We start from the raw sequence: 24,557 nt of genomic DNA, 5'->3' as shown, positions 1-24,557 counted from the left end.
AGAGCAGCACGTTCATAAGCTGATGGAAAAGATCCAATAGAGGGTGAAAAATGGATGAAGTAGGAAAGAGAAGGGAGACTTACCGGAGTGATGTCCTTGAGTAGGTAGAAGGGATGGGCTCCAGTGTACAAGTAGAGGGACTGGCTTTGCACAGGAGGAGGAAAGTAAACCTAGAAAGACATGGGAAAGAGGGTGTGTGGATGCAAATGGGGCTCAGTGGGGAGATGTGGCATGAGAATCTGTGGAAGTTTCTTCTGATTGCTTCAGTTTTCTCAGTGAAGTAGGAGGCCAGGATATCACTTGAGAGGGCAGAAGGGAGGAAGTAGCATTAGCATTTGAGGAGAGAGGAGAAAATGTGAAGTAGTCATTTGGGAGAGAGAGAGTAAATGAACCTATAGGGATGTGACGTATGATTTGCCAGGCAGCGTTAAGGGACCCAACTTGAAATTTGGTGTCATAAAACTAAAGTCAAGTCAGGCAGCCTGGGGGTGTGTGTGTGTGTGTGTGTGTGTGTGTGTGTGTGTGTGTGTGTGTGTGTGTGTACATGTACATGTAGTAATCAGTTCTGCTTTTGCTAAGCAAATGTTATCACAGCAAGAGAGAGGCAAGGGATTCAGTAGTATATATAAGAGATTAATTATAATAATCATGGAATTTAAGCTAAAAAGGAGAGAGTGGAAATCAATTGGAGTGGGTCAGTAAAAAGATGGTAGTTTTGAGTCCTGGTGCAGTGGAAGGATAATTGGGTTAAGGTACTATAGGGAGAGAGAGGGACTTAGAAAAACAGGTGATGCATGAAGTTGAAATTATGGAGGGGTTGTAGTTATTGGTAATAATAAGGTCTGGGTATGACCTTGGGAGTACATGGCTGCGGTAGTGTAGAGGACATCATCCATGAAATGGAGGAATTCAATAAAACTGAGACTCAGATTGGTTGAATGGTTGTCTATATATTGAACTTGCTAAAAATTAAGACATTTGCCTTCAAATAGTTTGTGTGAGAATATCAGTAGGCTCCTATATTCAGAGATTTTAGCAATGATTTAATCCAGTGATTCTCAACTGAGACCCAGTGGGGGTATGGAAATACATATCACATGCTTTACAAGCCCTCTGAAGATGTTGATTGCCTGGCTCCCATTGAGAATCACTTAACTATTAAGCGCTATTACTAAGTGGTTGATAGATGTGCCCTCAACTGCATTGGGTAGAAACTGTTAGGAACTTTTGAGCTAGTCTGTTCATCCAGTACAGGAATGGCTTCTATAGCATCCTTGCCAGGATCATACACCCTTTTTGGCTGAACGCTTTAAATAACAGCACCTTGTGAAGCAGTCTAGAAGCAATTAATTGCATAGAGAACTCCAAGAACTGTTTTGTTCATTCTTAGCAGATAGAATATATTTTTATGCTGGTAGCTTAAGCACTTAAACAAGGAAAGGATCTATATTTTACTTTGTGTCATAATGCTGAGAGCAGTGGTGAAAATTTTATCTGTCGGTGTATTTCCCCTTGCTTCTACCTTGTTACTAGCTTTCATTTTGATGAGTCTTTTTTCTAGTCTCCCTAGTAGGAGGTGAAGAAAGTTCCAGCAGAATTGGAAAAGATTTAGCTTAGGGAGACTGAAATGACCAAGGGGATGGGAACAATGGAAATTGTCTAATATAATAAATAAGTGTGGACAAACCAGAGCTGAGAAGAGATTTAATTGGAATCTGTATTACAGGGTATGTATAAGGTAGATATGGACCTGATTTCCCAAATTCCAGATTGCTGTAACTCAGAGACATTCCCTAAATCTTAAAATGAAGGCCTTACTGAACATAACAGGCAGTAATCTATGGAGTACTTCATATTAAGAGATGATCTAGGCAAAAAGTAGATATGATTCAATAAGCCTACAGTGAATTCTCATTAATGACAATTGTACCTAATTCAAATTGAAAAGTATTTGGCCTAAACTTTTGAGTCTGTTATTTTGAAAAGCAATCATATTTTTCTTCCCAGTATTTATCTATGCAGTATTTTTACTAGGTCCTCTACTAGTTAGGTTCACCCAGATTACATGTTATTGTGTTTTATGAAACTTAATAAGGAGCATTGTTTTGTTTGGCATGATAGTACATGTCAATTAGCCTGATGAAAACATTTAGAACATACAATCTCCATGCATGCATCTGGTATGGCTTCTTCCTTTTACAGGTGGGGAAAAACAGGACCCAAAGAGGAGGGGTAACATGCTCATATTCACACAGTGAGTTTGTAGCCAACGTGAGACCACGACAGGTCTCCTGATTAAGAGTGTTATATGTTTTTCCATGACAGTGTGTTGGTTTATATTACTGGGCAGTTGAAGAAATGAGCACAGAGTAGTTCAATAATTTACCTTAAGTTGCGTGGGAAATCACTGGCCAAGCCAGATGAGTTCATTGGCTACAAAACTCCCCTTAGCCTAGGTGCTCTCTGACATGAGTAAGATTTTAATGAGACTGTGTGGAAATGATGATGATAGCTGAGATTTTGGGCTTTTTGGCTTATTTCTTTTAAATATATCCTTTTAAATAATTTAGGCCATCTGGAATGATGGAGATGCTTATCCCACGGTCTTTGCACTTAATCCAAAGTACAGCTAAGGATAGTTAATTTAATACTCATGCATTCCTTATAAATGAAAGATACTTTATATTTATTTTTAATTATTTTACTTGGAGTCACAACAGGTTATTCTTTTTGGTTTGAATTATAATTCTTATTTGTACATAGTAGGTGCTGTTAATGGCTTTTTGTTACTTAATATGAGATTTAAGGGCAAACAGGTTAAATTACAGTACTATAGTTATAGGCTAATTATTATTCTAGAAAGAGATTTGTAAATTTTCCTGATAGACATAACTTCCCTTTCTTTTCTTTTCTTTTTTCTTTTCCTTTTTCTTTTCTTTCTTTCTTTCTTTCTTTCTTTCTTTCTTTCTTTCTTTCTTTCTCTCTCTCTCTCTCTCTCTCTCTCTCTCTCTCTCTCTTTCTTTCTTTCTTTCTTTCTATCATTACACTTTAAGTTCTGGGGTACATGTGCACAACATGCAATTTTGTTACATATGTATACATGTGCCATGTTGGTGTGCTGCACCCATTAACTCGTCATTTACATTAGGTATATCTCCTAATGCTATCCCTCCCCGCTACCCCCACCACACGACAGGCCCCAGTGTGTGATGTTCTCCTTCCTGTGTCCAAGTGTTCTCATTATTCAATTCCCACCTATGAGTGAGAACATGCGGTGTTTGGTTTTCTGTCCTTGCGATAGTTTGCTGAGAATGATGGCTTCCAGCTTCATCCATGTCCTGATAAAGGACATGAACTCATCCTTTTTTATGGCTGCATAGTATTCCATAGTGTGTATGTGCCACATTTTCTTAATCTATTCTATCATTGATGGGCATTTGGTTGGTTCCAAGTCTTTGCTATTGTGAATAGTGCCGCAATAAACATACATGTGCATGTGTCTTTATAGCAGCATGATTTATAATCCTTTGGGTATATACCCAGTAATGGGATGGCTGGGTCAAATGGTATTTCTAGTTCTAGATCCTTGAGGAATCGCCACACTGTCTACCACAATGGTTGAACTAGTTTACAGTCCCACCAATAGTGTAAAAGTGTTCCTATTTCTCCACATCCTCTCCAGCACCTGTTGTTTCCTGGTGCTGGATCGCCATTTTAAATGGTGTGAGATGGTATCTCATTGTGGTTTTGATTTGCATTTCTCTGATGGCCAGTGATGATGAGCATTTCTTCATGTGGATAGACATAGCTTCTATATTAACTCAGAACTTAGTTTTATATTCTTGGCTCCACCAGTGTCTTGTTTCATTAAGCCAAAGCATGCATTTTAAAAATTTTTTATTTTTTATTTTAGAATCGGGGGTACATGTACAGGAATTCTAATTATTCCATTGCCCAATAGGTAGTGTTTCAGTCCTTGCCTCACTCCCTCCCACTTTGAAGTCTCAGTGTTTACTGTTCCCATCTTTTTGTCCATGTGCACTCAGTATTAAGCTCCCACTTGTGAGGACATAGAGTGTTTGGTTTTCTGCTCCTGCCTTCATTCACTTAGGATAATGGCCTCCAGCTGCACCCATGCTGCTGTAAAGGATATGATTTTGTTCTTTTTTATGGCTATGTAGTATTCCATGTTGTACATGTACCACATTTTCTTTGTCTAATCCACCGTTGATAGGTACCTGGATTGATTCCCCATCTTTGCTGTTGTGAATGGTGCAAAGCGTGCATAAGAGACAGGGGCATTATTGCTCCAAAGGGGTGAACATTAATTCTTGAGGGGCAAAAAATCTTTACTCTTTTTATGTATAAGGCACAAATAAATGTGTGACACATAAACACATATACAGTATATCTGTGGTATTAATATTTCAGTGGGAGGGTGTGTCAAAATTAGGGGGAAGATGTCTTAAAAGGCTCCTGGTGAGGCGGCTGTACTGAAAACGGTTGAGAAACACTGAGCTGAAGGATCTGGTTGCATGTGCTAAGCTCTACCCTAGAGGAAATTCCCAGATACCATTGGATTCATTGTGACGGTCAAACTTTTAGGGAAATCAGAGTTTCCGCTGTGTGTTAAAGGTACGACTTCTCATGGGCCAGGAAATGAAGTGGTTAGGACCGCCTTTACATTTGGGTGGCGCTTTTTAGATATCTACAGTCATAGAAATTTTCATTGTCTATACCGTCTTTTCTTAAAATTCCTTAACCTCAAAGTTTGGCTGTAGCTCAAGGAAAGGGATGTAGATAAAGTCTCAGCTGCTTAGTCGAGTTACCCACAGTCATATCAGGGTCTGGTTTGTGGCTGTGGAAATAAACCATTTGGACCTGTCATTTATAATTTGGTAATGTCCCTTTATTGTCATCATGAAAGGAGAAACTGTGGGTCAGTGCTTTTTACCAAATGTGACAAGTTTTTAAAAGTTGATTGCTCCTGCCACACCCCCTCTGTGGTCTCCAGTGACATGTCTTCTCTTTCAATTTGTCTGGTACATCAAATAACCTCATTGCAAACCTAGATGATCTAGGCATCATACTCAGTACTGTGTCTTAAATTGAGAGGCACCTGGTAAGTAAGAGTTGGTGGGTTTTTTTGTTTTTTTTTTTTGTTTGTTTGTTTGTTTTTTGAGACGGAGTCTCGCTTTGTCGCCCAGGCTGGAGTGCAGTGGCCCCATCTTGGCTCACTGCAAGCTCCGCCTCCTGGGTTCACGCTATTCTCCTGCCTCAGCCTCCGAGTAGCTGGGACTACAGGCACGCACTACCATGCCCTGCTAATTTTTTGTATGTTTAGTAGAGACGGGGTTTCACCATGTTGGCCAGGATGGTCTCGATCTCCTGACCTCGTGATCCGCCAGCCTCGGCCTCCCAAAGTGCTGGGATTACAGGCGTGAGCCACTGCGCCCGGCAAGAGTTGGTTTTAAGGGCAAGGAAAAGAAGATGGTAAGTAGATGCCTGATGAGTTGTTTTTTGTTTGTTTGTTTGTTTTAGACTAGGTTGTCACTGTTTCACATGAGAGGGTAGTATTATGTACAGTGACCTTGTTTAAAGTGTCTGTTTAATGTTACCACTAAGACCCTGCCCCAGCTTTATCCCTGAGCACCAACAAGTGCTGTGTGGAGTTTAGTCCGCGCTGGTAACTCTTGAGTATTCAGTGGGTCTTTTAACAATTACCACCATGGAGGAGAGAGCAAGGAAGAGAAATGCTGTGATCTTTTACTGTTTCTAGTCAGTGAAAGAGGGATTAGATTAAACAAATGTTACAGAGTTGTGACTTTGATCCCCCATTGGTAAGCAGTAATTGTAGAGACTGGATTTCAAAAGCCCTGAGAGTTTGCTTTCAATCTATCTATTATAGTTTAATCCCCAGTAATGCAGGTGGAGGAGGATTAGTGGAATTTTAATAGTAGAAACAACAATTCTTTCTGTCGTAGTTTTCTGTTTTCCTATTATAAATGGAAAGAATTGATCATTTATTAATGTGTATCCCCCTGAATTTACTTGTAACAAGATTCCATGGCAGAAATCCCAGATTCCAATTCAAGCAATCATTTGCAGCTGCTGTACAGAGCAGTGGTTAAGAAATGTGTACCTGCTGGGCGTGGTGGCTCACATCTGTAATCTCAGCACTTTGGAAGGCCAAGGCAGGTGGATCACGAGGTCAGGAGTTTGAGACCAGCCTGGCCAACATGGTGAAACCCCATCTCTACTAAAAATACAAAAATCAGCTGGGTGTGGTGGCATACACCTGTAGTCTCAGCTACTTAGGAGGCTGAGGCAGGAGAATCGCTTGAACCCGCGAGGTGGAGGTTGCAGTGAGCCGAGATTGTGCCACTGCACTCCAGCCTGGTGAGAGTGAGACGCCATCTCAAAAAAATAAAAAAAGAAATGTGTACCTAAACACAAGGTCTATCTGTGGTACCTGGGCTGTTCTCCTGAGAAAGCAGATGGCTAATGCCTTAAATAAAATTGTTTTTCTAAAGTAAATGATGATTAAATACAAATTTGACTCTAATGTTACAGAAAATAAAACAATATAAAATCAGTTAGAGGAGAATGGTTAATGAAGACAGTTCTATTCAGGTCTGTCTTTACCCGTGAAAGACATTACTCTTGGAAAATGGCTTCATGTCTTTGGACCCGTTTCCTAACCTCTAGGATGGTAGAACTCTAGGATAACGTAGAATTATATTAATTTTACTTTCTATGAAATTGAGTTCCTTGATTCAGACTTAGTTGCTTCTCTTTTTAACCCAGCACCTAATATTGTGGAGTCAAAAAAATGGATACTCTCTGACTGTTGTCTAAATATGAATGTTGTGGTCAAAAATTAAATAAGTATGTGTTGATTTCTATCTGTGTATGTGGGTGTGGGTGTGTATAGAAGGCATAATTTGATAGAGGAGATTGTCTTGTAACAGAAAAAGGGGAAGAGAAAATAAAAAATAAGAAGGAATAAGTGTATGAGTAAAATGGTGAGATTTTGTTTTAAAAGTGTACCCTTAAAATTAACTGTAAGCAAATGAATCATGGGAAATCTCTTCAAATTAGTTACCCTGGAGGCACTGCTCTTCTGCTGCCATCTTGCAAAAACATTTTTAGTACTTCCGTTGGAATTATTTTTAGACCTGGGTATGAACCACTTAAGTCATCTTTATTTATTTTTTTTTCATGGTAAAGTCTTGTACTGGTTCTGAATGATTTTTGACTTGATTCTGAACATTCCTTTTAGGATTTTCAAGAGTGTGCTTCAAGTTCTGGAGATAGGACTTTACAATGGAACTATTATTGGAATCAGAATAAAGCTTTCCTTTACAACTCTGGAGAGAATAGTACTCACTCTGATGTTTAGTTCAGCTTATTAAGATTTGTGTGTATGTGTGCATAGGAAAAAAAAAAAAAACAACTAGGAAGACATATTACCAGAGTATTAATTGGTATCTTTGGTGATTTAATTTTATTCTTTTTTTTTTTTTCCAAGACGGAGTCTTGCTCTGTCACACAGGCTGGAGTGCAGTGGCATGATCTCAGCTCACTGCAACCTCCGCCTCCCGGGTTCAAGCAATTCTCCTGCCTCAGCCTCCCTAGTAGCTGGGACTACAGGCACACGCCACTATGCCCAGCTAATTTTTGTATTTTTAGTAGAGACAGGGTTTTACCACGTTGGCCAGGCTGGTCTCAAGCTCTTGGCCTCATGATCCTCCCTCCTCGGCCTCCCAAAGTGCTGGGATTACAGGTGTGAGCCACTGCGCCCAGCCTAATTTTCTTCTTCGTACTTTTCTCTTGTTTCCAAATTTTCTACAATGAATATATTATTTATAATCCAGAAAAAGAGAAAAAAATAGTATTATTACTTTCTGGTCATGTTCATTATATGTTCTTGACATGTGAGCAGGTGTCCCAGGTATCGTAGGAGAGTGGATTCACTTTCCTGAATCTAAAGCCAGGTGGTAGAACCAGGTACGGTGCTTAGGCCTGTGTCTTTAATAAGTACTATTTTTAATAATGGATTTCAAAGTTTGCCGTTTTCAAGCAGTAGTTTAGTGAAAAAGAATAAATTGATTCTTCTAATTGTTTTATGATTTCAAAAAACATTTTACTTCAATTTGCCAAGAAGTGGATTGTGATATCAAAGTGTAAGTTTATTTCTCTGATGCTAGTGAAATCATTTCCTTCTTAAAACAATTTTTTATTCAAACAGTGTGGTTTGATTGAAGAAATAGGTACAACTTATCTATGCGAATTGAAATATCTTAGTTTTAGTAAGTTTGGTCATGCTTATCACTCAGATGGAAAAGAATGTGTTTATAATAAAGGAAAAACATTTTATGCAGGGAAGGGGATATAAAGACAACTTTAAATATGGAAAAAATTTCTTAAGATGATGCCAAATAATTGCTACATTAAGGAAATAAAAATTGAAATATGAACACAAAATATCTAGGAGGTCGTCTGTTAGGCATGTTGGGGGGTGTGGTCATGGAAATTCTTAATATTTGAGTCGTATATAAACATTTAGAATAAAAACTAACTTACATAGCTAGTGCTTGCAGCCCCTGCCTGACAGTTCTATTAGGCATTCAGTGGATATTTCAACCTCTCTCCTGTATACTTAGCACTATGCTGGAGGCTGTGCGGTGTAGAACCATTAGCGATTGTCCATGTCTGCAAGGAGTTTATAGTATAGTTGAGGATGGCATTTTGACTCGAGATGAGTAGTAATAGTAGCATGTTCTCTGAAGGGCCAGTTGAATAGTAAGGACAACAAGGACAAATGGCACAGAGGGAAAAGTAATTAGTGGCTGAAGTCATCTAGAGAAGTTTCTCAGAGTAGGGGGAGGATATTTTCCGTGCTGACAAGAGAGAATGATTGAGTCTTTTTAATGGTTTTTTTTTTCTCTTTTTTCATTGAAAATCTTTGTTATATTCCTTACTTAAAAGTAAGGACTTAAAAACCTGAGGATTTTAGCCAGAATTGTCCTGTTCTAATTAAACCTGTGTCAGTAGTTCTCAACTGGAAGTGATTTTGCCCCTCAGGGGACATTTAGCAGTCTTATAGGCATCTGGTGGGTAGAGGCAGGGGATGCACAGAACACCCCTCTTTCCCACCTACCCGCACACCAAAGAATTCTCCAGCTGGAAATGTCAGTAATACTGAGATTCAAAACCCCTGGTCTACATGTGCTTGAGGGACAGTGAAGAGACTACCATTTGTTTTATGTGACCAATGCCTCAAGGAGTTATAGGGCTGGGCTGTGAACCGTCAGTAAGTGGTACATGATTAATTATTCAGTCCTGAGTTATTCACCTTACTTCAGTGAAAATCACAGTCTAAACCAGGGACTTAATGAAGGATTACTGACAAAAGAGAACTATATATGAATGAAACATTATCTTTTTGCACTTCACCCACGTTTGTATCATATCCAGTAAGCCAGTAGTTGTGCATCAAAACATTGTCCATGTCTCAACTCTTTACATGTTATCAAGACCTCTGGCCTTCATGGAAAGAGTATAGACTTTAGAATCAGAGAGTCCTAGATTTCAAGTTCTGGTTCCAGCTATGTGACTTTGGATAAGTTACCTAATCTCTCTGAGTTACAGTTTGTTCTGTAAAAGAGAATAATGAAATAAATCTTCTGTAAAAGAGGATAATGCAATAAAGAAGACATATATTTATTTCTATTGTTTGTAGAAGGCATGCTTTGATTGTTGTGAGGATTAAAGAAGCATTATAAGTACCTAAAATATTACCTTGCACATATTTAGCACTTGATAAATGTTATCTACTACTAACCCTTAGGAAAACTTTGCAATGTAAATATTGTTATACCCACTGTGTAAATGTGGAAACTGAGGTTCAGAGAAGGTATAGCTTGTGTAAAACCACACAGTAAATAGTAGAAGTAGGATTCACATCCATGCCTTATTTCCAAATTCATATGCTTGTCATATTACCTTGATAAATAATGGAGAAGGGAAAAGATCAGATAAATTAAAAGGAAAAAAATACTTTTTAAAAAGCGACTTTTCCCCTTCCCCCAAACTGAAATTTCCCCCTTTGCCTAGGTTTTGAATTCTTTAAATGTTTCATGTAAGTCAAAATTTCTATGAGAAATGCATTTTATGCTTCTAAAATAACAGTGTGCCCTTAGATTTGTAAAGAGGTGGCCAAATAATTTCATATATTTCAAGTTTTTTAACTTCGTATTGTTAAAAAAAATCATCTCCAGGCTTAAGAATTTCCCATTTAAAATCTTTATTCTAGAGGCTATAGTTTTGTTTCTTACACTTTCTGGAAGAATCTGTGCTAATGACCAGCACTGCCAGATTTTTTCATGATATTTTCATTTTTATCCATGCATCCACTGGTGTCCAACTTACTAGACTACTAAAACTGAATCAGAGTTTAATATACTTATTGTGCCTTACAGAATAATTTATTTTACATCACTTAACAGCTTCCCCTTTCTGCATCCCTGAAGTTCCATAAGAATCAGCTGAGGAGATGAATTTATTTATTCCTTCCTAGTCTAGAGTTTTGTGGCATCAATAAAACCGTAGATACTAGAGCCAGTTTCAACAACTACCTGCTAAAGGAATAAATCCTTCTTAATAGGGATGACATTTCCATGCCCTGAATCCTGGGGAGAAAAATCTAGCAAGCAAGAAAAGATTTATGTAATTCTTTTCTATGAGAAGAATTGTTGTACAGTGAGTGCATGTGGATGGAATTTTAATAAACATTGAACCAGGCAGAACAGAATTTTTTAAAAAGCCATAGGTATATAAAATATCATCTAAGTTTTTTGAGCAGTGTTAATATGCGAGCAGTCTACTTTGGATAAACAAAAATGAATTGTTTTTCTCATTGTGTCAATTTGTATGTTTCTAAGTTCCTTAAAATATAAGCAGCGGAACATAATGAACTCTCTTGTTAGTTGACTAAATTTTTCATTGTTTATAATATCAGTAAAAGTCCTTCTAGCTTATTATAATTAGCCTGAAACCTGATTGTAAACTCTTAGTCAATTGTGAACCTGATTAATTCGTCTAAGGTCACACAGGTAGACAGAGCCAGGAATGAAAGACAGGTTTTCTGACCACTAGTCCAGTTTTCTTCCTACTCTTTTGACTTTTTCATAATTTTATCCATTCTAATTGGGCGTTAATTTTTTTTCGAAGTTTTTAATTGTGATAAATACACAGCATAAAATTATTAAATTTCAAAAAATCGACCGGGCATGGCGGCTCATTCCTGTAATCCTAGCACTTTGGGAGGCTGAGGCGGGCGGATCACAAGGTCAGGAGATCGAGATCATCCTGGCTAACACGGTGAAACCCCGACTCTACTAAAAATAGAAAAATTAGCCAGGCGTGATGGCAGGCGTCTGTAGTCCCAGCTACCCGGGAGGCTGAGTCAGGAGAATGGCGTGAACCTGGGAGGCGGAGCTTGCAGTGAGCTGAGATCACACCACTGCACTCCAGCCTCGGCCACAGAACCAGACTCCGTCTCAAAAAAAAAAAAAAAAAAAAAATTTCAAAAAATCTCTTTGAATGGGTAAATAATACATGAACATGTAACAAAAATGAAAGGTTTACAGTATACAGTGATGAGTCTAGCTCCTACTCCTAACTCCTGTCCATCCCAGTTCTCCTTACAGGCAGCCACAGTAAGGAATGAGGCATTTCAAATAGACTGTTTTGGTTTCATAACATGCATAAACTGACATTGTATTGCGTTATTCTTTGAGTTGCAGTCCGGCCTGCCAAGTTTAGGGGTTGCCTAACAGAGGAAAAATATAAGCTGTGGAATTAGAACATGGACAGATTTATGAACTGAATTGGAAAATTACCCAAGGTCCAAGTTATTTCCAGTAATAGAAGTGAGGACTCTCTTACAGAAGTAGTTTATTACTCAGATATTGCCTTTTGTACAAATAGCTTAAAGTATATTATAAGAGCACTCATGTATATCTTCATGACAGGTAAAATCCATGTCTGAGTATTATATAACTACATACAGCTACTTTAAAATCAGCAACACATTGGCCAAAAGAAAGAACCATGCTGATGTTTGAATAAACATCCTTAGGCTCTGAAACTGTCATCATAGGACACTGCATGGATCTGCTTCTCTTGGGCCTCTGAGCCTACATGTCCTACCCTGCTGAAACCTTAGCCCCCGTCTTTGGATTAGACCCCAGGCCTTTGGATGAGGAGATAAGGGGGGCTCCAGGAGTACACATGAACCTCTGACCATGCTGCCACTGTTGAGGTTGTACAGAATGAAAAGCAATAGGGCAGCAGCAGCCTCTTAGTTTTGCCCAGACCAAGGTAGCTTTTAATGCAGAGGTACTGGATTGATAGCTGCATATGACTGCCTCTGTGGCGAGAGTCAAGCTCCAGAAATCTGCAGGCTACAGCCTAGCAGGCCACATTTGAGGCTTCATCCCAGTTTAAAAAGCAGATCTTCCCAAGTGAAAGGAAGAAGGAAGGACACTGCAGAGTTTCTCTCTTTGGATATCTCTATATGACCAACTATCTGGCAGGGGAAAGGGTGTAGGGAATTTATAGGTGGTTTAGAGAAAGAGAGATGAGAGTAGGTCAGGGAAGAGATAGGGAGAGGAAAGGCAAGGTGGGAGAAAGTTGTCTTTTTGAGAGAGAAAGTCTTTGCCTTCTGTACTGTTACTCTTGGATTACAGTCTCATGTTCTACTCTAAGGCAGTGTTTTTTGAACTACTGTGTTCATAAGACCCTCCTGGAGTACTTGCTAAAAGTTGAGATTCCATGATCTCTATCCTAATGATGCTGACTCAGTGAATCTCAGATAGAGTCCTTGAATACTAGGATAGTTTTAATAAGGTGTTCCAGGTCATTCTGGGGAACACTGCTGGATGAAGGCTGGCCCTTGTACTCTGAACAGTGCTAGATGTGTTGCTCCAGATTTGTCCTCCATTGTAAATACAAACAGCATACTGGGAGCCTTAACTGCAGTTGCTTCATTCATATCTAAATTAGAGCTTTTTTCTTTTTCTTTTTTTTTGAGACAGAGTCTCGCACTGTTGCCTAGCCTGGAGTGCAGTCTCAGGTCACTGCAGCCTCCGCCTCCCGATTCAAGCGATTCTCCTGCCTCAGCCTCCCGAGTAGCTGAGATTACAGGCACCCACCACCATGCCCAGCTAATTTTTTGTATTTTTAGTAGAGACGAGGCTTCATCATGTTGGTCAGACTGGTCTTGAACTCCTGAGCTTGTGATCCGCCCGCCTCGGCCTCCCAAAGGGCTGGGATTACAGGTGTGAGCCACCGCACCCAGCCCTAGAGCTTTTTTCAAAAAGCATTCATATTCCTTTTCACCTGATATGAATGCCTTTGTTGATTTTTTAAATGTTTTTGATTATTTAAAACAATGGAATATTAGTTCATAGTGGCTATTAAAGCATTAGTGCTATTAATCTTTGCAAATAGAACCACTGGCTTTTTGTTTGTCTATAATGGCCCTGCTATTATTTTCCACCTAGACTAATAGTCTGTGATTTTTTTTTTAAATGTACTTTAAAAAAGTGTATTCAGGGCCAGGGGTGTGGCTCAAGCCTGTAATCTTGGCACTTTGGGAAGCTGATTCAGGAGATGGCTTGAGGCCAGGAGTTCAAGACCAGCCTGGGCAACATAATGAGACCCTGTCTCTACAAAAAACAAGAAACAATTAAAAAAAAAAAAATAGCCAGATACAGTGGCAGGCACCTGTATTCCCACCTACTCAGGAGGCTGAGGAAGGAGGATCACTTGAGCCCAGGAGTTCAGGGTTGCATTGAACTGTGATTGTGCCACTGTACTCTAGCCTGGGCGACAGAGTGAGACCCTATCTCAAAAAAATACCTATATGTAGTTAGAACTTTGAAAACAAATAAGCAGCGTTTGTTTCATCATCCTAGTCATTTGAACAGTTTAAAATGTAAATGACTAATTTCAGTGATTGTGTTTTTCCTTTTTAGATAGGAACCAAGGCTTTAATCTTCTCAACTCATTGACTGGAACAAACCATAGCATTGGGTCAGCAGATCCCTGTCACCCAGAGGTAAAGGTTCTTCTTGGATCTTTTTTCCTTCTTTGGCTTTAATTTCTCCTTGTCATTGTGAATCTTTACACATTCACCATTGTTTTCCTTTCCATTTAAAAGGCGACGGAGAATGTTAAAAATAGACGAAAGGAAAGCCTAAAACAGCCCTTGCTAATGCAGTAAGCCCTTTCAAGATGTTTACAGCTTTGGTTTTATTTTTACTAGGGTGCTTTCTAAAATATGCTAGGATTTCCCTGAGGCATTAATTTGCCTTCAGATCTTTAAATAGAAAGTAAATTTGATGGTGCTTTTTTAGTACTTCCTGTGTAAAAGACCTTGGCAAATCCGAGGCAAGGTCCCTGTCCTCGATGAGCTTGTAGTCCAGTTTCAACCCTGCGTCCTTAAGAACTTTGTTCCAACTTTACCTTAGTCAGCAGCTGGAGCCAAGAGCAAATTATACAGTGCCACACTGTCTTTCCAGGGATCTTTTTCAACAGCCTCTGAGCTATTTGTGTTACGATTGTGTTACATTTTCACATTTTGAATATAACATGGATCTTAAATGAGACAAACAAAAAACATGTTTTAATAGTCTAAAGCAAAATCAATACTTTCTAGTTCTTCCTTGGGGGAAAGTACTCCTGGGTTAGTGAATTTTTAGCCTTTTATTTTTTTAATGTGATCTTGCTCTTCTTTCTTTGCCTCCAGTTCCTGTTACTCTTTTCTCAAGCCAACCAAGGACTGAAAGTGTGAGCTTTTTTGGATTTAGTTCTGGAATAGTCTATTAAATTGTTGCTTATGTGTATTTTCCTCAACAGCAACCCCATTTGCCAGCAGCAGATAGGACTGAATCCCTCTCTGATCATCGGAGTGGTGCATCTAATACAACAGATGCCCAGGTTGATAGCATTGTGGGTAAGTTCCTCCTTTGGCTGCCAAGAGAGAGCTTTGTGCAACTTGGAATAGGTATCTGGGCAGAAATCATTGAGGGAGAAATTGACTTTAAACACAGAGAAGGGAAAGAAAAGTGGTAGTGTACCACACATGAATGTGAGCCTTGCCAGTGGCTATCAGAAAAAGGAAGAAGAATAAATACATAACAAATATGTGAGCACCATTTTTTCTTTAATTCTCCTAGCAGGATCTTGATTCAGATCATCGTAGCCAAGGCAGACAGAACCAGGTGGCGAAACAGCTAGCTCTGTATCATATAGTTTTTTCATAATATTTAACAGTAGTCAGAATTGATGGTGACAAGAATAATACAACTTTGTATTTATAAGCCCTTCCACATCCTTTTAAAGTTCTTTTATATCCCCTTTCTCATTTGGTAATGAAGTTTTGCAGAGAAGTTATTTTATGGAGATGAAGCTAAAGCCCAGAGAAGTTTAATAACTTGTCCAAGGACATCTAGCAAGAAGGGCCTGGAGCTGAAACTGGAATCCAATATGCCGTCCAAAAGCCAGAAAACCAAGGAACTTACTTGACAATAACTATAAATCTTCTTTTGCTGGGGAACTACTGATACTCCTACTTTATCTTTATGCTACAGAGGGCTCATGTGCAGTAATAAATTTTTAAAACTCTTTTTTCTTATTATAAGATAATTCATGTAGAAAACTCAAGTGATTGGTTATAGAAACATATGAGGAAGAAAAAATCATGTATATATTTTTTTCTCTCCAGTTTATTCAACCTTATCCTCTCAATTGAATCCTTCCCATTGGCTTTTAAACCTGCCTAAGTCTCTGCCGTTAAAACAAACTAGTAATCACACTGAAGTGGGTGGGGACTTCAAGCACTAAACCTAAGTAACTGTAGAAAACAGTAATTGGACTAGATACCATAAGACTAAAAACAAAAAGAACTGAACACAAATACTGAACTCTACTTAGTAAATTTGTTTCTTATTGGGGTATGGCTAATTCTGAAATTTTTTATATAGATATTTTATACACCACACATATACCGACATATAGAAAACAAGAAAATATAGATAGTGAGAGCTAGGTTTCTTACTGCCAGAGGAAAAAGGTTACCAATAAGGAAAAGGGAAGGCCGAGATGTACCCTTTAGTACTGGATTGGAATCTAGTGTATCAGTATGAACTCATGGTTTTAAAAATATACTTACAGTTAGAAAATAAATACAGATGTGTGTGTATGTGTGTATTAGTATACACACATGTATTTCCTAGTTCTGTCCACTGAGAGGCCCAGAAGCAACAATATTGCCGTAGCAGTGGACACACTTAGCACTCAGATTTTGCTTTCTTTTTTTTTTTTTTTTTTGAGACGGAGTCCGGCTCTGTCGCCAGGCTGGAGTGCAGTGGCCGGATCTCAGCTCACTGCAAGCTCCGCCTCCCGGGTTCACGCCATTCTCCTGCCTCAGCCTCCCGAGTAGCTGGGACTACAGGCGCCCGCCACCTCGCCCGGCTAGTTTTTTGTATTTTTTTTTTTAGTAGAGACAGGGTTTCACCGTGTTAGCCAGGGTGGTCTCGATCTCTTGACCACGTGATCCGCCCGTCTCGGCCTCCCAAAGTGCTGGGATTACAGGCTTGAGCCACCGCGCCCGGCCTAGATTTTGCTTTCTTTTATTGTGTGTGTGTTGTTGTGTTTTTGTTTTTGTTTGAGACAGAGTTTCGCTCTTGTTGCCCAGGTTGGAGTGCAGTGGCACGATCTCAGCTCACTGCAACCTCTGTTTCCTGGGTTCAAGCGATTCTCCTGCCTCAGCCTCCCGAGTAGCTGGGATTACAGGCATGTGCCACCACGCCTGGCTAATTTTTTGTTTTGTTTTGTTTTTAGTAGAGATGGGGTTTCTCCATGTTGGTCAGGCTGGTCTCAAACTCCCAACCTCAGGTGATCCACCATCTTCGGCCTCCCAAAGTGCTTGGATTATAGGCGTGAGCCACTGCGCCTGGCCAGATCTTGCTTTCTAAATACCATTCTCCAATAAAAGGAAGTAGGGCTTCTTGGAGAAGTGGTTGATTCCTGGACTTGGGCAAGAAAAATACAGGATGACCCTGGAGCATCTCATGGTACCAGAAATTAAGAAAATTCTCAAAAAAGAGTGGGGACATGTTGAAAGGGCTTAGGGACCAATCTAAAAGAGCTTCCAGTGGCTAAATCTGGAACAATTTGACCAGCAAAGTAGTTTAATATAGTATAGGGTTATAAGCCGTAGAATAAGCTAACTATCCATGAGTTCATACTAATATAAATAAATAATTGAATAAACAAATGAGAAAGAAAGGACAGCATCTCCTTACAGAAGAATCTCAAGTAATAAATACGGAAGGAATGAAGAAAGTAGAAAGCCGTCATTAGGCACAAAACACAGTAATAGTTGTAGCAGGCAAGATCCACTGATGGATGTTAAAATTAGTGGTGAAAGTTTAAGGAGAAGTATATCTGCATAGTCTAAAAGTATCTCTCTCAAGATATTTATTTATTACAAAGGGGAAAATAGTAACTTTACACTGGAGAAACTCATCAGATACCAGCCACTTTAATTATGTAATGAAGTAATTTAATTATTAACATCACTGGTAATAGGACATATTGACATAATAGCCCTCCTTATAGGATGCAGTGAGAAGGTATTCTCACCAAAAATGCATAACTGCAATCTAATAATAAGAAAATATCTGATAAACCCGGTTAAGGGACATTATACAAGTAACTGACCATACAAGTGTTAAAGTCATGAAAGACAATGAAAGACTGAAGAACTGTCACAAATTGGAAAAGACTAAGGAGATTTGACAACTAAATTCCATGTAGGATCTTGGAACAGAAAAAGGATATTAGTGGAAAAACTGATAAAGTCTATGGTGTGGTTAATGACATTATACCAATATTAACTTCTTGATTTTTATAATTGTACCATGGTCATATAAGATGTTAACACTAGGGGAAAGTGGGTGAAGAGTATATAGGAACTCTGTATACTATTTTTGCAAGTTTTTTTTAAAGAATAAATTAAGAAAAAAATTTAAGGCAAAACCAAATCAATAAAAACCAAACACTTCCTCAATCCCACGTCTTCCACCTTATCTCTTTACTAAACTTATTTCTATTCCTTACCTCCCATTTTCCCCTCACCTCACTCCTGTCTGTCTTTTGCCCCTGGTATGCCACTACGGCAGCTCTGTGCAAAGGCCAACAATGACCTCCATGCCACTGAATCGGGTAGATATTTTCCAGTCCTCATCTTGACCTTGTGGCGGCATTCAGTGTTACAGATCAATTCCTCTTTGAAACATTATCTTCCCGTGCCTCACACAACACGATTTCACCTGGTTTTCTTCCTACTTCTCTGATTATTCCTTCTCTTTCTTTGGTAGATACGCTCCTTTTCTCAGCCTTTAAATATTGACATTCTTCATTGCTCCATTTAAACTCTTCCAAATCTATATTTAGGCATGGAGTGATTCTGTCTGCATTAACAGCTCAATTACTATGTATACACAGATAGATCACAAACTTTTATCTTCAGCCCTATATACTAACTTCCTACACAACATGTCCATTCAACAAAAGCAAATATATTAACCAAAATACATTTTGAACACCAAATTGTCTATATGGCATTGTGATAGATGCAAATAATTATAAGTCATCCTATCTTCATGGAGCTTAGTCTAAAAATATAGAGATAGGACCTATAATGTAGTGATTAAGGTCATAGGCATTGGAGTCCTGTAATTGGAATCCTGCTGGGTTCAAATCATGGCTTTATCACTAGTAATGGCCTGACCTTGAGTAAATTAACCTCTGTTGGTGTTAGTTTCCTCTTCTGTAAAATAACAGTGACAAATCTTTCCTCATAGGGCTGTTGCAAAGATGAAATGGAACCGTGTAAGTTAAAGCATTCAGTGGTGCAGATCCAAAGCAAACTCTCTCTCTTATGGTAGTAGTATTTATTAAAGTAGTGGTGGAGAAATGTTAGAATAAAAGGTAATATATGCAAGTGCTAAGACAGTTCTAGAAACAGTAAATGTAGAAAGAATTCTAAGGAAGGAGACCTGTGAAACTGGGATGGGCAGGGAAGACATTCTGAAGGTAGTGGGCCTGGAATGGAGAAGTTAAATTTCTGATTAAAAACAAACTTGAATAAAGAAGCAGTGTGCCAAGGTAGAAACCATAAAAGATTTGTAGTAAGGAAATGTGAATTTAAATCAGCTCTACCTCTGAATAGCTGTAATTTTAGATGAGTTCATTTTTAGATACAGGGGTTTTTTTTCCATATCATTTTCTGTTATTCTCAGATAATGTTATCTGTTCTAATCACCTTTTATAGTTGTTGTCAGTAATAGATGTGAAAATATTTGTTGTACAGTAAAATATGGTATAAACTTTAGTCATTTATTGGTGAATCAATGTACCTTAGTGAAGTGAGTATGCTTTTGGAGTTGGTAACCCCTGTGTCTGGATCCACTTACTAGCTGTGACCTCGGCAAGTCACTTCAACTCTAAGCTGTGGTTTTCTTATCTTTAGAATGGAAATAGTACTCCTTACCTCATGTCAATGTTGTGAGGATAAAATAGTTACGCTTCATTTGTGAGGGCCCACTAGCAGCCAAGCAGGGCGAGGCACCATGAACTGTAAAGGTGGTATATACACTGGGCCTTCGATCATTGGTGACTTCATCAAGGTTATCATTTGCCTTAGGATTCTCTCAGTGTAGCACATATGCAAATAACGTGACAGATAATGTGACAAATCCCTATTTCAGATCCCATGTTAGATCTGGATATTCAAGAACTAGCCAGTCTTACTACTGGAGGAGGAGATGTGGAGAATTTTGAAAGACTCTTTTCAAAGTTAAAGGAAATGAAAGGTAATCGGATCCATTGTGTCTAATATGTTCCCGTATTGATGCTTGTCTGTTTTATGTAGTACATTTTATTTTGTTCACTGCTTGCTGGATTGGATTCCTTGTTCTGGTCTCAGCTGTCTTGAGAAACTTAGCTACTCGTGGGACTTGGTAAAAAAAAATTTCCATCTTCATTCTCTTTCCTTTTACTTTTCCTGCTTTTGCCTTCTTCTGTTTCTTTCAACGTGTTACGTGTCCTGTGCTATTAGACAAATTTCTTAAGATGCATTTTCCCCCTAGACAAGGCTGCGACGCTTCCTCACGAGCAAAGAAAGGTGCATGCAGAAAAGGTGAGACAATCAGCCGGGTATTTAGTGAGTACCTATAAAAGGTCCAGTGCTATTATTATAATTATATATCACACTTGTGTATTTCTGAAGGGTCTTAGTGTGAGCTTTTCATTGAATATTAACTTCTAACTAACTAAATATTTATACAGTAATAGTATAGTTGCTGCATTCAAACCAAGATTTTTCACCTCTATGGTGAGTGACATGGAACCTTCATTGAGACTCACAATGTTTGCCTTTCTAACTATTGGGCCAGAAAACTCTTCGTTGTTTTGTTATATTATTACCAACACATGTTATTGGCAGGAAACTTGGATGGTTGATGGTGTTCCCTGATATGAATGTGTCATAATTTATCCTGTTCCTTTTTGGGCATTTAGGTCATGTGCATTTTTTTGCTTCTATGAATAATGAAGCTGTGCATATCCTTACACATCATCTTTGTATACAACTCTAAATATATCATTGGTATAAATTTCTAGATGTGGCGATCATGGATCAAATGGTATTCAAGGGTTTTGATATGTGTTGCCAGAGGACTGAAGGGCAAAGTGCAGAATTGTAGGTCTCAGTCAGTTCAAGGCATAACATATGAAACAAGCTGAAATGTAGCTGTTGCCTAATATTTGTTGCATGCTTCTCTCCACAGGTGGCCAAAGCATTCTGGATGGCAATCGGGGGAGACAGAGATGAAATTGAAGGCCTTTCATCTGATGAAGAGCACTAAATTATTCATACTAGGGTTTGACTAACAAAGATGCTAGCTGTCTCTGAGATATCTCTCTACTCAGCCCAGTCATATTTTGCCAAAATTGCCATTATCATGTTGGCTGCCTGACTTGTTTATAGGGTCCCCTTAATTTTAGTTTTTAGTAGAAGGTTAAGGAGAAATCCTTTTTTCCTCAGTATATTGTAAGAGAGCGAGGAATACAGTGATAGTAATGAGTGAGGATTTCTTAAATATACTTTTTTGTTGTTGTTCTAGGAATGAGGGTAGGATAAATCTCAGAGGTCTGTGTGATTTACTCAAGTTGAAGACAACCTCCAGGCCATTCCTGGTCAACCTTTTAAGTAGCATTTCCAGCATTCACACTTGATACTGCACATCAGGAGCTGTGTCAACTTTCCTGGGTGATTTGGGTTTTCTCCGTTCAAGGAGCTTGTAGCTCTGAGCTATGATGCTTTTATTGGGAGGAAAGGAGGCATCTGCAGAATTGATGTGAGCTATGTGGGGCCAAAGTCTTAGCCCACAGCTTAGTCTCTACCTAAGAAAATGCCTCTGGGCATTCTTTTGAAGTATAGTGTCTGAGCTCATGCTAGAAAGAATCAAAAAGCCAGTGTGGGTTTTTAGACTGTAATAAATGAGGCAAAGGATTTCTATTCCAGTGGGAATAAAACCTCTCTAGTGAGTTGTGGGAGATAGGTTGTATGTTAGAGAGAACCTTAAGGAGTCCTTGTATGGGCCACGGAGACCATATGTGATCATATACTGTGATTTTCGTGAAGAAACTCTTCTGCCTTAGTTAGAGTTCTCCCCTGCTGCTGGAGATGCCAGAGCTGTGTTGTCATACTTTATACCCACAAAACAAGGCACATTTCCCCCTTTTTCTCTTTACAGCCAAAGAGAGATGACTGCCAAAGGGGGAACACTAAGGGGTGGGTGGGGAAGCGAAATATTGGGCAGTGAATTCCTGAGCACCTTGTTTGACTTCCGAGGTTCATAGCTCCTCTCTGCCCTTCCAGGCCTGGAACCTTGGGTGACTATCTTTCGTTCTTTATCCTTTGTCTTGAGTGAGTGGGTCAGCCCCAAAGGAACTGATAAGTAAATGGCAAGTTTTTAAAGGAAGAGTGGAAAGTACAGCAAATAAAAATCCTTATTTGTTTTTGTAGACTTTGTAATGCATATCATTAGCCCTCACTGTGATCATTATTGCTGTGGATCTGAACTGGCACATAGTACAGTGGATGGAAGGTGCCCACACACCAGCTGAGAACCGGTTCTGGCCTAGGTGGGCCCTAGAACCATTTATACCGCATGAAAGAAACAGGTTGGGTTAGGAGCAGAAAGAAATAAGGCTGACACCCCTCCAGACACCACCTTATAAGCACTGCAGAACCTGAAACAGATGGCAGAAGGAATGGAATGCTACAGGGGCCAGCAGGAGTGACCACAGGGAGGAGACAGCTCAGTGACTGAAGCATTCAGGAAGAGGCTTTCCAGGGAACACTGGACATTGCTTAGTGACCTTTTGTTCCTTCCTTTTTTTTTTCTTTTACTGTTCTGAAGGACTTTGAGTCTGTGGTTCACCACCAGCCCATCAGTGTTTCTTTGAGGTGATTGCATTAGGGAAGTTGGCTCTGGGGTTGCAAAAAAAAAAGGTGGAACATGTTTTCCTTAAAAGATGGAAGGTTTTAGAAAATATACTAGGCCATCTGGTTAGAAAAAACAGACCAGACTAGAAAAATCTGTGAATTTGATTTGGTAGCTTAAACAAAGCCAGATGATTAAAATGTGATTTATTTATAAACTCTGCTAATGTCTATTATTATGATTTTGTGGTTTTTTTAGGGGGTATGAGCGAGGGAAGCCCTATATCCTTCATTGGATTAGACATATAGAGTGAATAGTGGAAGAGTTTGTCAAGCTCACTATTTTGGAATTTACCCTGCATATGTAATGTCATGTTTTTAAGACCTCAGCTATGTAGGGATATTGGCCTCTTCTAGGGACATATGGGATGAAGGTCTCTAGTGAAATCTACTAAAAGCCCATGTTAGAATAGTGATCATGAGCTAACACTACAGTAATAGCTGCAGTCTATCTACAGTGACCTATGTTCACGCTACCACAAGTGGTTACAGAACTGCCAGCTGGAATTTAAAATAAGAGACTTGGTTTTTGGTTGTTTTTTTCCTTAAACATTTCTCGTTTTGCATAACATAGTGTTTGGCACATAGTAGGCCCTTAGTTTTGGTTGTAAAGTATGGTTTGTGTTAGATGAATATGATCACAAAGTTTGAAGAGCCATACATAAGTGCTGGAAGGTAAGGAAAGACAAGAATAAACATTTTTCCCCTGAGAAAATCATGTGTTATGTAATAATTTTAGAGTGATGAAGACATAGATATTTTTATAATTTTAAAATATGCCATCCTGCCAGAGTATGAGAAGATTGACAGAACCAGTTTGCTTGCTCTCTATTTATAGAACTTGGCCACGTCTAATTCAGAGAAGCTAGAGATTCAGGGAAGCTAGACTTAGATGGTTGAGTAATATGGGATGTGGTTCAAGGACCATAGAGCATGTCAGGCCATTCCTACAAACTATTTCGAACACGTGAAATGTGATATATGGCTGATTTCCTGGTCCCACTGTGGAGAGGTCGGGATCAACAATTTTTGCCATGGCTGGTCAGAGTCCTTTAACCTTGGGCCAGTCTCTTAACAATGGCCATTGAGAGAGCGTGTGGAATGCCCTTTGCCTTGCCTTGGCCTGCCATGGAAAAACAGTCTTAGAAGAATCACTGTCTAAGGGTAAGATAAGAGCTCTGTAAACTATCCTGAGCTTCAGCGTTTGCTGATGCAAAGCTAAATTTAGCAAACGTGTCCAGTGTGGTCAGAGGTTCTGATTCATTAGGGGTTCTGATTCATAGAACGTTCTGATTGATGGAGACAAGAGTTTCAGTGAATATTCTAACGCATTAGATTTGCTCTTCACTCTCCCTACTGCCCCTGTTAATTTTACAATAGACAATTTAGCTACAGCATTATGTCATTAAGTACCAAATCTTATTAGAGGACTATAGGTGAAGAAAGTGTAAAAAGTCTGGTCATGCGTACTGAACCCAGTACAGTGTTAGTACAAGGTTAGTTTGAAAACAACCCCCTATTAACTTTCCCATAATTTGTATGTGTCATGAAAGTAGACTGCTGACTGTGCAGGGCATAATTCTAGTATTTTTGATTCCACTCAGGGTTTAGTGATCCATCCTGGCACCTTTGGCATGTAAGCTCTTAGAGAAAACATCTTAGAAATCCTCTAAATTTTGGCCGGGCGCAGTGGCTCATGCCTGTAATCCCAGCACTTCGGGAGGCCAAGGCAGGCAGATCACAAGGTCAGGAGATCGAGACCATCCTGGCTAACACGGTGACACCCCGTCTCCACTAAAAATACAAAAAATTAGCTGGGCGTGGTGGCAGACACCTGTGGTCCCAGCTACTCAGGAGGCTGAGGCAGGAGAATCTCTTTAACCTGGAACGCGGAGCTTGCAGTGAGCCG

The 24,557-nt window shown here is 39.2% G+C and overlaps 1 protein-coding gene across 4 annotated transcripts in view; it reads left to right on the top strand.

Annotated features, from left to right (window-relative positions):
• The window catches only part of AAGAB (alpha and gamma adaptin binding protein), a 61,351-nt gene extending 38,545 nt beyond the window's left edge, over positions 1–22,806 (top strand). For 3 of the 4 annotated variants that reach the window (XM_025390860.1, XM_025390859.1, XM_025390857.1), the window contains exons 6-10: positions 14,046–14,128; positions 14,929–15,025; positions 19,848–19,952; positions 20,229–20,278; positions 20,928–22,806. In XM_025390860.1, the coding sequence (XP_025246645.1) occupies positions 14,046–14,128; positions 14,929–15,025; positions 19,848–19,952; positions 20,229–20,278; positions 20,928–21,005 (413 nt within the window). In that variant the 3' untranslated portion in view covers positions 21,006–22,806. Of the gene's footprint in view, positions 1–14,045; positions 14,129–14,928; positions 15,026–19,847; positions 19,953–20,228 lie in introns of all 4 variants that reach the window. The other variant, XM_025390856.1, reaches the window with a different exon arrangement.
• The last annotated feature ends 1,751 nt before the right edge of the window (positions 22,807–24,557 follow it).

The sequence above is a fragment of the Theropithecus gelada genome, chromosome 7a, assembly GCF_003255815.1.
Source record: "Theropithecus gelada isolate Dixy chromosome 7a, Tgel_1.0, whole genome shotgun sequence".
Taxonomy (NCBI): domain Eukaryota; kingdom Metazoa; phylum Chordata; class Mammalia; order Primates; family Cercopithecidae; genus Theropithecus; species Theropithecus gelada.
Note: the sequence above shows the minus strand (reverse complement) of the source record. Positions and strands in the feature narration are given on the sequence as shown.